The sequence below is a fragment of the Solea solea genome, chromosome 18 (genome assembly GCF_958295425.1).
Source record: "Solea solea chromosome 18, fSolSol10.1, whole genome shotgun sequence".
Taxonomy (NCBI): domain Eukaryota; kingdom Metazoa; phylum Chordata; class Actinopteri; order Pleuronectiformes; family Soleidae; genus Solea; species Solea solea.
Window position 1 is genome coordinate 5574500 of NC_081151.1, and position 13430 is coordinate 5587929.

General features: G+C 39.8%; 2 protein-coding genes across 6 annotated transcripts in view; one reads left to right on the forward strand and one right to left on the reverse strand.

Annotated features, from left to right (window-relative positions):
* Positions 1-10068, reverse strand: part of ttll5 (tubulin tyrosine ligase-like family, member 5) — a 44931-nt gene extending 34863 nt beyond the window's left edge. For 2 of the 4 annotated variants that reach the window (XM_058614668.1, XM_058614667.1), the window contains exons 1-11: positions 9721-10068; positions 8125-8231; positions 7938-8020; positions 7298-7404; positions 6877-7007; positions 6680-6762; positions 5433-5502; positions 5245-5329; positions 3364-3465; positions 3193-3284; positions 2888-2995 (exon numbers count right to left, since the gene is read on the reverse strand). In XM_058614668.1, coding sequence (XP_058470651.1) covers positions 2888-2995; positions 3193-3284; positions 3364-3465; positions 5245-5329; positions 5433-5502; positions 6680-6762; positions 6877-7007; positions 7298-7404; positions 7938-8020; positions 8125-8231; positions 9721-9779 — 1027 coding nt within the window. In that variant the 5' untranslated portion in view covers positions 9780-10068. Of the gene's footprint in view, positions 1-2887; positions 2996-3192; positions 3285-3363; positions 3466-5244; positions 5330-5432; positions 5503-6679; positions 6763-6876; positions 7008-7297; positions 7405-7937; positions 8021-8124; positions 8232-9720 lie in introns of those variants that run through there. The other 2 variants (XM_058614666.1, XM_058614669.1) reach the window with 2 other exon arrangements.
* A 691-nt stretch (positions 10069-10759) lies between these two features.
* Positions 10760-12793, forward strand: erg28 (ergosterol biosynthesis 28 homolog). Of its 2 annotated transcripts, none has more exons than XM_058615654.1 (5): positions 10760-10833; positions 11555-11708; positions 12262-12352; positions 12442-12560; positions 12655-12793. In XM_058615654.1, exons 2-5 carry the CDS (start codon positions 11576-11578, stop codon positions 12741-12743), a joined length of 432 nt encoding a protein of 143 aa, XP_058471637.1. In that variant the 5' UTR covers positions 10760-10833; positions 11555-11575; the 3' UTR covers positions 12744-12793. The 2 variants fall into 2 exon arrangements, with proteins under 2 accessions (XP_058471637.1, XP_058471638.1); XM_058615655.1 differs by having other exon boundaries at positions 10769-10833; positions 11551-11708.
* The last annotated feature ends 637 nt before the right edge of the window (positions 12794-13430 follow it).

The following is a 13430-nucleotide window of genomic DNA, read 5'->3' on the forward strand; positions in this document are numbered from 1 at the left end:
GCCTATTTAGATACACACAGTGCAGTTTGAAAGAAATCTTATTTGAAAACAATAAACATTGTATTAAAGCCATTAATAGACATTAAAATAGCGGGGAACAATTTGCAGTAAATTAAGATTATAATGTGCTTTATGGTGCTTGCATGGCTCCCTTCCAGAATAGCTAGAGACTGTATAAAACCTCGCAAACAATGGTTGCTTTTATCAGCTCATTCACTGCCCTGACAAACGTGTATTTACTGTACGCTTTACCTATTACAGGCAGCTGGTACAGCCCGGGATGAACGCTGGGTGCACTGTCGGCTGTGTTGTGAGAGAGTGAGAACTAATGCATGAAGGGAGAAGCTGACAAGGGCTGACTGAACATGACTCCTTGGTGGTTTGGGTGGGTTTTATTAAACAGACAAGTTAAAGCCCACAGACACACACTCAACTGGACTCCTCAAAGCAGAGACAGACCCGCGTGCGTGTAAAACCCTTTGCACTGGTTCCTGCATGTCTCTGGATTCATATTATCCATACATAATGACATACACACACGGCGAGCTTGCATGCAACATGATCACACAGTGACAGAAAGATCCTCGTGGAGAGGATGACGAGGGTGGTCCTCTGGGACCGTCAGTGTCTATCTTTGGAAACTTTATCCTCTAGAAAAGACAGTGAATGCTGTAATTAACTTGCCTGAGGCCGTCTGAAGGCAACAAAATGACACTAAATTCAAAAGTAAACTGATACGGCTGAAGAAAGATAATGGGCATGTTTACAGCACACCACAATGTATTATGCATCCTTGTCAAAGGCGTGGGACCTAATTGCTTTTGTGCTTCACAACCGAACTGCCGTCATGTCTTTGTCTATACAAAGGCTTAAATATAGAAACACTGATCTCATTTTGTTTTTCGGGTTTTATTTCAAATCAAACGTGGGGCGAAGCAGTTAGTTACTGTGCAAAATGACTGCTTTAGACATGCAACACTGTCAATGTGTCCAGTGTAGTGTAATAAAATCAATAACAACATACACCATGAATATAAGTTCCCTCAGTTGCAACACAACAAAGGGTCAATATATATTTATATATACACTTTTAGGTCTGTTAGATATAGCAAATCCAGCCTTTCATCTGACATTTATTATGATAAATATCACTATTGAGGATTTTGAAAATGTTAAACATGATATCTTCTTTTGGTCAGCCTCATTTCAGCAGGTTGGAGTGATTGTGTTTAGTTATTTTTACACTTTCCTTTTATATTCTGATGTTTCTTCCACAAAGCAGAGTTTCCCAAACTTTTTCTTTTTTAAAAGATGACAAACCATTGCGACCCAATTCACATTATATAAACATTATTCGCCACAAATTTTGCATTATATGTGGCTATTTTTACTACCAACTCAAGACCTAGTATTATTTTGAATAGATGTGCCTGATAATGAATCACAAGCAAAAAAAAATCATTACATTTATTTGGCACATTCAACATGGTGGCTTTAATTTATATTTAATATAGAGTTACTTCCTGGTTAACTTCAACTAGTAAACTGGAAGATCATAACACAGAGCATGACCCTAATTGGGATACGGGGACATAAACAAGTGATCCAAAATAAAGGTGCATCGGGTTGAATAGATTAATAATTGTATGAGAATAACAGAGACAGTGGCACACTTGGTTTTCATTGCAATTGTTCAAAGACACGTGTCGACTGAGGGAGCCACATATCTCAGTTGGTAGGGCCCATTGCATTGGACCTGGGTTTGATTCTACCTGTGGTCCTTTTGCTACATGCCCCAACCCTTAATCTATCCTATCTTATGTGTCAACTGGCAGAATACTCACATCTCTCAGGGGTTGTGAGAGCCAGGTTGAGACTTGGTGAAATACCCCAATTTATATGCTGGGTTAATGTGGCTTGACGATAGCATCTTTTTGCAGGCGACAGTGTTATGGTGTAAGTCCATGTTGCTACATGCCCAATACAGTCCACTCAACCACCAATTGGTGGTTGTGTGTGTGTGTGGGGGGGGGATATTATGTCTACAGAAGCCTGTCACAACTGCAAAGCCCTTTATTTTTCCAACATCTCCGAGGTGAAAAAGAGTGTGAGCAGCAGAGGGGTGGGGGGGGGGGATTAAAAACAAACAGAAACAGCAAGAGCAAAGGGAAAAAGAAAGTGAAAAAGAGACAGTGGTGTCGAGGGAGGCTCGGCCAACATGCTCTCTCTTTCAAACCCCAAAATCTAAGCGAGACTGCCAGACACAGAGAGAGAGCACAGACAATTAGTGCCAACACTAACATGGATAATGGCTCCAAAATGGAGTTCACGCAAGCCCGCTGCTAGGCAGACGTAGCCAAGAAAACAGTCAGCCTAAATCAGGCAGACCTGAGTGGCAACAGAGGAGAGGAAGCAAACTCCTGCTCCAAGCAACAGGCCCTCCATGGCCCAACAGCCAGGCAGAGGGCAGTGGCATACAGGAAGACTCCACACTGAGAAATGACTGTCTACAGCCTCGCATAGGCTCAGTGGAGGCATAGTACAGAGGAGCTGCTGGACAATGAATCTCAAACTGGAAGGGCATGTGAGGGGGGTGTATGCTCGTGTGTGTGTGTGTGTGTGTGTGTGTGTGTGAGTGAGTGTATCTGCAATGCGTGAAAAAAGAAATTTGTCCAGAGATTAGATTTCATTCAAGAGGAAATTCTTGCAAAGCTGCAGATCTCATGAGTTTCACGTTGCCACTCTCAAGCAGCTTGTTTTCCATAATCAAATCTGGCTTGGGTTATACGCCCGCTGGGGATTTCAATGTTCACAACATTTGTGTTGGGAGTAGATTATGTTCTCTTACTGTTACCGACATACTAATAAAAGAATAAAAGCTGATTACCAAAGCAGTTTGTCTTGTGTGGAACAAACATCTTGCACGCGGTGACTATATGTAGCTCAGCACTGACAACGGCTTTGACGATAAGGTCCTCCACCTGTTTCATCAACACTGAAACGAGGACAGAGATAAAGCATAATACGAGGGTTAGAGTCCTTCTTTCTTTTTCTTCGAGACCTGGAAAAACTTGTGTAATGTAATGTAATCAAAGAGCGAATGAGAGGTGAAATGAAAACGGAGCAAATTTCACGTCCATCATCTCTGCGTGGATATCAAAACCATAAGGAGAAGGTGAAGGTTTGACTCACATGTGGTGTCCTTCCCCTCCTGCCTCAAATACCTCAGCATTGCACTCATACTCCACTTGTTCCCATAATCCTCAACTTCAGGGTCATCGCAACTGAAAAGGAAGAAATGCACTTCAAACGCTCAACTTATAGATGAGTAAGTCACTCTGGCTCCACAGTGATGCAGCTCACCTGACATAATAGCTGCTCTTTTTGTTCACGCTGTAGTTGGTGAGATGCATGAATGTGTTCTTAATGCTCTTTGAAGTCCGGTCGTACTTAACCGTGGCGAACCTGGGCAAAGACATTGTTTATTTGTTCAAGAGCGAGGGGTGGAAAAAAAAACAGAGCCTGTCATCCAACAATTCCACTACATATCTGTGCGATATCTAGTAACCACATTCATGAAGTTGACACTTGCTTGAATAAGGGCACTTTGGAAGAGATTAGTTTCTGGCAGTGTTTAAGAGGAGTGGATGCCACATGTGCAATAATGAGAATTCCTTGGCACGCACTGTGTACCTGAATACCAACACAACCCCGAAGGAATGTCAGGAGATAAAAGTGATATTCACGATTTGGCCATGATTTATTGTTGCCAGGTGATAATCAAGCCAGGGCGGTGGCACTCTGACTCCAGTGCATACTTCTACACCGGAGCACAGGGAATAGCCAGTCGGCGGATAAATCATCTACCCTCTCTTGACTTACACGTGTCTGACAAAAATCTGCTCTTGCATTAACAAGTTCTTCTTGCCCTGATTAACTACATCCAATAAATGTAACGTATCCACACAGAGATACGATCTTCGAACAATGACACAATCAGCAACATTTGATGTGCACCTTTTCGCAGCTGGAACAATAGAGGGCTTTGTCTCAAAGTCACAACCACAAATATTGTACTCTGTGTGCAGAGCACTGGCAGCAGTAGCAGCAGCAGCAACGTCAACACTGCCCTCTACTGGGCACTGCAATAACAGCAGAGTTTGTGCTTCATTAAGTGCATAATGGACCTTATAGTTACCAGTTTGCGGGGGACATTAAAAAGGGCTATGTAACATAAGCTCAATTATGCATAATAAACAACAGTAACTGCACACACAGAGACAATATGTCTGCTGCTTTTTACCCCTTCAATACTTTATTTACCTCATTAAAACTTAAACAGCAGATTGACTCAACCTTTCACCTTTAAAATGAAAATACTGAAGCACATTATAAGAGAATCTCTTTTGGCACATGGGGAACAGGATTGTTCCAAGTGTACACAGTATTTAATGCACTACAGGTGGTAGCGTTAGAATAAAAATGCAGGTTGCAGGGGTTTTTTTTCCCTCTTTGTTGCAGAGATTATTTTATAGATTAAATATCCAGACACAGAACACTATTCACGTACAATTACTTCATAGACATAACGTGAAAAACAATCCTATCTCACCCTCTCATCTACACTGTACCACATCATACAGTATACTCTGTTGTAGTTTAACTGGGAAAGGCTGTGCCACTTATCCTTGGAGGAACTGTATGAATAACAATGGAAAATATCTGCTAAAATGACTAAATGGGCTGCAGGTACGTGACATAAGAAGAGGTTTTTAAAGACATGGTCTCTAAAAGTCGCTATTGTGTAACTGTTTTTTCAACGAAACAATGGCTTTTCTCTGTGTCTAATATTAAACATCTCTTCTTTTTTCTTTTTTTTTTAAATGTCTTGTCACTGTCAGAGATTATCTTCCACAAACAGAGCTGTGCAGGAGTCTGTGTTTCCTCTAATGCAATGTTCCCAAACTATGGGCCGTGAAATTTGGAGAAATTGGAGGTCAGAGACATAAAATGAAATGGTGAATTGGAGATTTACTAAATTATTGTTGTGGGGGGAAATTTTTTTTAAATTAAAATCTATTAAATATGTCTAATAAAATATGTTGCGTGAATAACAACACAACATAAGGCTACAGTGCGTCTGTAATGTTTTGGAAAGACGTCGCAAGAGATTCTCAACGACTCTATATCAAATTATTTAAGGCACAAAGATCATCTCGAGCAGAGTCCACTCAGTACACTCACCTCGCTAGGCCCTCCTCATACACATAGACGATAAGTGGATCGTACGACGTTACCAGCACGTACAAACGTACGTCGAACTTGAACTCTGGAAACAAAACAAATGTGTCATTTTTCTTCATTATTATTTTTCCTTTAAATCTATCAAAGGTGTCTTAAATGTAAAGGAAGCTGTGTCTGTGGCCACTCACCGTCTATCAGTAGTGGGTTATTAATATAGCGAGACACCAAGATGTTTTCATCCATTGAAATCTGATTTGGCTGTAGATGAGGGTTCATAAACACAAAGCAACATGCTGAATTCCAAATGACTGATATAACGGAGCTATTTACCATAAACAATAAATAATAACCAGCTCAAGAGAAGCTGGAGAAGTGTAAACAGGTCAGCCTGAAATAATAACAGCCTGTAAAAAACACAATCTGGTGGTGGGAGATGGGTCATTTATGAGGCTGAAATGTGTTGCAGGTGGCGAAGTTGAGAGGAGATGGGAGAGTTGGGGGTGGGGGTTTGACGAGTTGTAACCTCAGTGCTGGCTACAGTTCAGAGAGAATCCAAAACCCAAAAAATTGACGTATTTCTTTTTCCCTCTCCAAATATTACTCTGACATTCTTTCCACTGTTTCATAAAAATGCCTGAAAAAAGAAGAAGAAGAATCGTGCACATGTTTTCCAACAGTGGGAACCTTGTTGAGCTCCTACAAAAACACTCGAACGCTGTGATTTACTCCACAAAGCTTATTAATGGTTGTAAAAAAGTGGTAGATGCTGTGCTCAAAGACGGCTGTATCTGTAGACACATCTGGCCAGCCTGCTGTTTGAGCTCAGTCGGCGTGCTCACAGTGTGAACGCCCACCAGGTTAGACGTTAATGTGAATCTGTGCTCGCGTGTGAATTAGACAGACGACGACGTTTGAATAGAAAAGCTGTGGTAACATTTGGTTAGGTTCACATCAACAGTTTCCCCGTTTCCTGTGTTTGCAATCAAAAGTAACTGTGAGAAAGGTTTTTTGTGCAGGTTGACACAGGGTGACGGACAGAATTAGTCTGAAACAGTGCTTCCAAACACTTTAGAGCACCTAGAAATGAATAAAAATGAGTATTTCTGATTCTAATATATGGGTGATACGGCCACTGGACATCATATGGAGAAAAAGAAACCAGAAAATATTCACATTTAATTGAACTCTTGGACATGTTATTACTATCAATACATTGTTTTATGTCTATACTCTTATAGCAATTACTATTGATCATTTAAATCAAATTTCAAGTAAAAGTGCCAACAATGTTCTGACTAAAACTTGATTTCAAATCATCATTAGAGCAAAAACTAAAAATGTAATCTCTAAAATCCTTCAAATTAAACAATCCGGGGGAAAAACTCGAAAATACCTTTCTGTATCTACAATAATCCATAATGATAAAATGACTCACATTGCTGACCAAGTAGATGCCTCGCCCTCTTGAAGATGCTACTGGTTTAATAATCCATGGGCCCTTATCCTTGGCAAAACAATCTTGAGATTAAGGCAGAAGGAAGAGGGAGAAATCAAAAATGATTGACAGTGTATAAAGTAACTCTATCATAAATAAATAAAAATAAGAGTGAGATTGGTGCTACGGTATCTTACTGCAGAACTCCTGGTACTCGGAGGGAAGCACAAAGGTCTGAGGAACAATGTGGAAGTTTTTGAAGCCATACGTCTGCTGCATTCGCTGGATGTTTTTATAGAGACGGTCTTTACGCGTCAATTCGTACGACCTGGAAAACAGCAGAACTTCCCATCACTCGCTGGCTTTGACACTCACAGCACTACAAAAATACATGGATACATAACAGTTACAGAAGTCAGAGAACGCTCTCTGCAGCCCCGACTTGTGTGTGATTCATCTCAGGTTTTAAGGGAGGCACTCGTCCAAACTAAATGCACTTTGCAGAGGGAGCCAACAAACACATTTCCTGAACTGAAGGACTTAAGAGTGGCTCAGCAGTGATATTTATAACACAGAAAACAGTGGCAATACACCGCACACTCACTCACTCTGTCATACCTGGGAAAGTGGTTGACCTTCTGGAAGTCTTGAAGGCTGCGGAGTATGTAAGGCTTGAGGTGAGATCCTGTCCACATGAGGTTAAAGTTATTACTGTTCGGGTGAACCTGAAAAAGTGACACACGCATTAAACTTCACATGAAAAATGACGATTACGCCTATGCTAATAAAAAAATAATAAAAAAAGAAGAGGAAATGTTTAGGATATTTTCTCAAAAGGATGGCCAACCCACAGACTGTTTTTGTTTTAGTCCAACAGTTCACTGTGAGTCAAAATCCATTTATTGCGTTATTTGTTCAGTGTCTAGCAAAGAGGCAGATGTTTATAATAATGGCTTGTTAAAGTTTGGCTCTGTTGAGGCTGTTGTAGACACTCGTCTGCCTTTGATGACGGGTCAGTAAGAGTCAAGATGCGATGAAATGGAATAAAAAAGGGAATCAATAGTAACTGCTCGAAGGACTCAAAGTTAATACGCCTGAGCTCATTTTCCTGTTTGTTTTGTTGTTTTTTGGGTGCATTCCAAGGCATTATCAAACCAGTGGAAATAAACCTACTCTGCTTTATTCTGAACAGTAGATCATATACATAAATTACATTTGCCATCTTCTAAAATTTGCGCGATTTAATGAAGAATGTTACCTCTCGAAATCCATGGTTGGCGAGTATTCCTCGTACCACGCGGCTCTCTGTGCGCACGATCTTGAAGGCCATGTTGTATCTTTCTGAGAAAATGACACACATTTGAAACAATAAAAACTTGATGGGGATACAAATGATTCATAATTAGTCTCTTGTTTATAGTCATTTTTGAAGATTTATCAAGTACCTCCAACAGAGCAGACGCTGTCATCTTTTGAAACAGCAGCTTCAGGGAAGAACAAGAGAACAGGGATCGTCTTGTTAAGGCCGCACCATGCAACAAAAGGCTGGTTGCTAGTAGACGAACAGATAAAAAGCAGAATAAAAGTTTAACCTTTATCGAGAAATACACAGCATACATTGTCAGACAGAGTGTCATGGAGTTGCACTACTGGGCGGACTTCTCTGCCCCATAATCTCTGAAGTTTATTCCCAGATGATGTGACCTTCCCAATACGGGTTAGCTTACCTAATGCTGAGGGAATGTATCCTGACACTGTTTATTTCAGTCAGGCAGATAAAGGGCAGAACCACACACATGTTTCACGAGGTGCTGGGCAATAACAAACCGATGCAACTGACAACCACCCTTGTAAAAACTACAGACTATCAGATAGTACCAGACGCAGCCTGCGTACAGCTAAAACTAAAAAAGATAAGGAAGCACGATGATGGAGCAGAGCTCAATCAGGCACAGTTGGTCTCGATAAGGAGGGAGGCATGTAAACAATCACTGCTCCTCGCTTAAGTATCCAGGTATGTCAGACAATGAGGCAGATTGGGGGTTTTTTCCACTGTGGATGCTTGAGTGCATGCCCTTATTTTGATAATATTTTAAATGTTTATTTTGAATTCAAAACACCATCTAGATTATGAGATACAACTGTCATGTAATTTAATTTAATTTAATTTCACCATCAGATGAATGTTTACTGTCCAAACAACAGGTAACAGATCCATCACTGTTTGCTAAACATATATAAATGATGTATAATGATGAGGTTTTCATACTGCACACACACAATAATGAGTTTGTTGTCACAGTAGAAGTGAACTGACTGCTTTTATCAGTATCATGTCATAGTGTTGAGAGAAAAAAAACATTGACTGCTCCTAACAACATAACATTCAAAAAACTCAAAAACAAATCATGACTTCATAATAATTAAAGCCTTCAGTGCTTGTCACGTAGAGGTTAAACCTGGGACTAAGCACTGCAGACTAATTTAGGAGATGGAAATTAGTCTAAAACCAGGAGTGTAACATATGACATAACATATGAAGTATAGCTTAAGGAGGAATTAGCTGGTATCGCCAAGGTAAAGGAGAACGGCTTAATTCAGACAGCCAAGTCCACACAACCTGCAGAGACTTAACTCTCTCTGTGATGCAGAGATTTAAAAAAACAAAAAAAACAGTGTACATTGCATTAAGTAAAGAAAATACTTTTATTTTTCAAGAGAAACATTTCAAACAAAGGCAATGTCTACATCAATAATGAAAAACTTATAAATATTCCAACAGCCAAATGAACATTCTGGCTTGTTGTGGAATCTATAATCAGGTATACATACTATGTATTCCACAATATGTAATACTTGTATTTACAGTTTGGATATAATGTGTATTCGCAGCAGAGAAAGGGTTAAAACAGGCTGTATACTATTTCAATGTGGTAATAAATCACTGAGTTAATGAAACTAGTAATCCAGTGGTGGAGATGCTGTTTTGATTTTCTGTTTAAGATGTGCTTGTGTAATGCACATAATAACTGCATACTTACTCTTGCACGTCCTCTGTGGGGGACTCAGCCTCCTCCTTTTCCCGGATGACAGCTGGCATCTTCACAGGTGTCTCGGCATAAACATGGCACCTGGACCCTGCAAGAAGAATACAATAAAATGAAACAGGATATTAAATGAGCACTGACACCAGTCCGTGAATATATCAGCTCATATACATAAATACCATAATATATAACATTAACAACGCAGGTATAACGTTTTTTCATACGATGACTTGTGGTACAGTGACTGTAAAAATAGCACACAATTAGCTGGGGACAGCTATTTTCTGCCTCTACTTAAAGCAGCAGTGAAATTCTCTTGGTTGACGGAAATAGACGTTGAAGCTTAAACCAGCACAGACTGTCGAACAAGCGTTAGCGAAATATGCTACTTTACGTACGTGAAGCTAACAAGCTATAGTCGGCCGAACGACCGACTGCGCAAACGTTGTGAATAAGTCGCACACCGAAATAAACTTGCCTTTTATTGCCCGGAAGCCCGCTAACGGTTAGCGAGCGGCTATCACCAGAGCCACTTGATCGTCGCGGTTAATCTTCCTGGTAACTACAACAACTGAGTGGCAACAGAGAGTAAAGAGCATGCGCACTGGCGGACAACGTTAATTTGTCTTAAGTTATCTATCCACCCACATCTCTCTCTCTTCATGTATAATATAAAACCCGACAAACACATTTTGGAGTCTGAAATTAATGAATGAAACTACCATTTTATATGTACCGTTTTAAAAAGTATGGCTCTCAAAACGTACTCATAAATGTGAGCTGCTGAATGGTACACTACTTCTGACGAAACGAACACACAGTTCCTCACAGATTACCCTCTTGCTCCATGTTTACACTTTGTTCACACACAGCCTAGCCTGAAGCCTACAGGTGACAGCATTGTCTCACTTCTATTGGTCGGTGAAGAAAGTAGGCGGACTCCTACATTTTGATGCAGCCAATCATATCAATGGTTCGACTTGATGGAGCCACTCTTTGAGCGCTCTCATTGGTCAGTTCTACACTCACTCCATTGTTTTTTTCATCCAGTGTTCCTGTGTTTCTGTCAGGAATATGTTCATTCTATAGTTTAGTAGACTGCGTCAGGTAAATACATGCATCATTCATGCTATTCTTTACCGTGATAGTACGTGTAATAATGGTATTCATTACGTGCAATTTATGGTATAATTTATTGCAACGTGAGCCTGCTATGTCGTTATTGCTGTGTTGCTAACAGAGACTGTATGTGGTTGCTAGCTAATGATGACGGAGGATGATTATTATTCTTCATATTCTATTTTTATTTAGGTTAACATTAGTAAAAGGAAGGATTCTTCATCTTTTCCTCTCTCTCTCCTTATCAACCCAACACCATTATTATTGTTTCTTGTTATTGTTGTTATCTATTTTTTCATGATCAGATTATTATTTTGTGTTAGGTGCAACTCATCAAAATAGGTTGGTAGTTATGTTAAGATTAGCAAATACTCTTTATATCTGATATAAATCTTATATCAGAATCAGAATACTTAATTAATCCCAGAGGAAATTGTGTGTACACACAGTTGCTCCATGCCAGATTAAGAGATATACAATTTACAAGAAAGAAAGTACCAAATATTGAGTCATACAATATAATAACACAGCAACAGGAGGGGTATGTATCCCATAGTGAAAATAGGGTATCAGTAACTATGTATAGTTAATGTTAAATGTAGGAGTTATACAGTTTGTTGGCCACATGCAGGTATGATTTCCTGTGTCGTTCAGTGGTGCATTTGGTTGATATCAGTCTCTCTCTCTTGAACGTGCTCCTCACAGACAGACAGACAGACAGACAGACAGGATGAGTCGCCTGCTGAATGTCCTGCGGAGCTGGTTGGTGATGGTGTCTGTCATCGCGGTGGGAAACACCGTGCAAAGTTTCAGAGACCACAGCTTCCTGTCAGAGAAGCTCTACACGGGCACGCCAGAGTTTGGTGAGATAAAGGGACAAAATAACAATAATCAGTATCACCAAGAGCAAGAAATAAGAAATGATTAACAACGTTGTCCGTGTATTGTGATAACTACTAGGCCAAATTGCTGTGTTATATCATATTATGTACACAATCAAATTTGTACCGTGGCGTGTTGATTATCGTATTGCTCAAGGAATAACTGAAACTATATTTGTATATGTATTTAAAACCCATAACTGGTTTTACTGTTGTGGCAGATCGGTTTATTTATTCAAGCCATAACAACTGAGCCTTAAAATCACATTGTTTATGGTTTAAAATAAATGCTGTTAGAACATGACACAGCTATTCACCAATGAGCCACAACATTAAAGCTGTTTCCTGGTTGTTGTTGTTGTTGTAAGAGGCAGATAATAAATGTTGGGGCAACCAGTTCATAGATCAGGCTTTTATGCAGCTCAGTAGATTAAGTTGAAATTGGGGGCAGATTTCATCTCTAATGCTTCTTCTTCCATCACGGCTAAGTCATGATAAACCTTCTGATTTGAACTTTTCCACCTGTTTCCTCCAGTGAATGGTCTCCAAGCACGAACGTTTGGTATATGGACTTTGCTGTCATCCATCATCCGCTGTGCCTGTGCCATAGACATCCAGAACAGAACGTAAAGACAGCTTATCACTAACTACGCCCTCTGTTGTGTTGGCCTTTTTACATATTCCGTTCTTACATGTGCCACGCTCTCACCTGCAGGCTGTATCACATCACTTTATGGACCTTTGTGCTGGCGCTGGGCCACTTCCTGTCTGAAGCCTTCATCTACAAAACTGCACCTCTCACTATTGGGGTCATGGCACCTCTTATTGTGGCGAGTGAGTAGAGTATTTCAACACAGAAAAGTTTAAAACAAGCCTCATGTGTAAGTTGAATCAAAGAATCCTGACAGCAGCTTGATGTGTTTTTCAGGTTTCTCCATCATAGGAATGTTGATTGGATTCCAGTGTTGTACGGAGACACAAGAGAACGTAGGTGCACGGCAGAAGAAACGGAACTGAGTCCCAGCAGTTTTACTGTTCATTGAACTCACCCCAAAAACCAACACCCGACAACCGACAACCACAGAGTAGAGTGGACTTGTCACAAGTTTGCTGCCTCTTGCCTTAAAGAACATGTGATCTAAATGTGCTAAAAAAAACTTTATTGTGCAACTTTCTAAAGATGAAACACTGTATCTGTACTATATTGTTTTCAACTGGACCTTTTATAGTTGACAGTTTAATTATAAACAGTCTCACCTCTATTCTACAGTACACTTTCTTCATTTACCAGTAAAAAATACACAGAGGTCTCATCAGAGGTTCTAACCTGAAGCTTGTCACGTTTAAAAAAAAAATATTTCTGACTGAGATGTTGCTGAGTGAAATGACTCGGCTGATTTCTCTGATGATTTCATTTCATAAAACACTAGAGTACACTTATACATGTTTGACCACTGGACACGCTTGTGGGAAACAATCAATTATTATTGTGTTCTCAAAGTCTACATTTGCGTCATCATTTATATTTATTTTCATGATTTTACAGTATGGTCTTTTAAAAAAACGTTCTAAAGTACATGTACTGTTTGTTTGATTACTGGCACAAAACCCCTTTTTAAAAATAAGATGCAATGATTGCTATTATAATTTTTATACTTTCAAAATAAAGCAAGAAGTCTGCAAGCATCTTGATTTCTAAGCTTG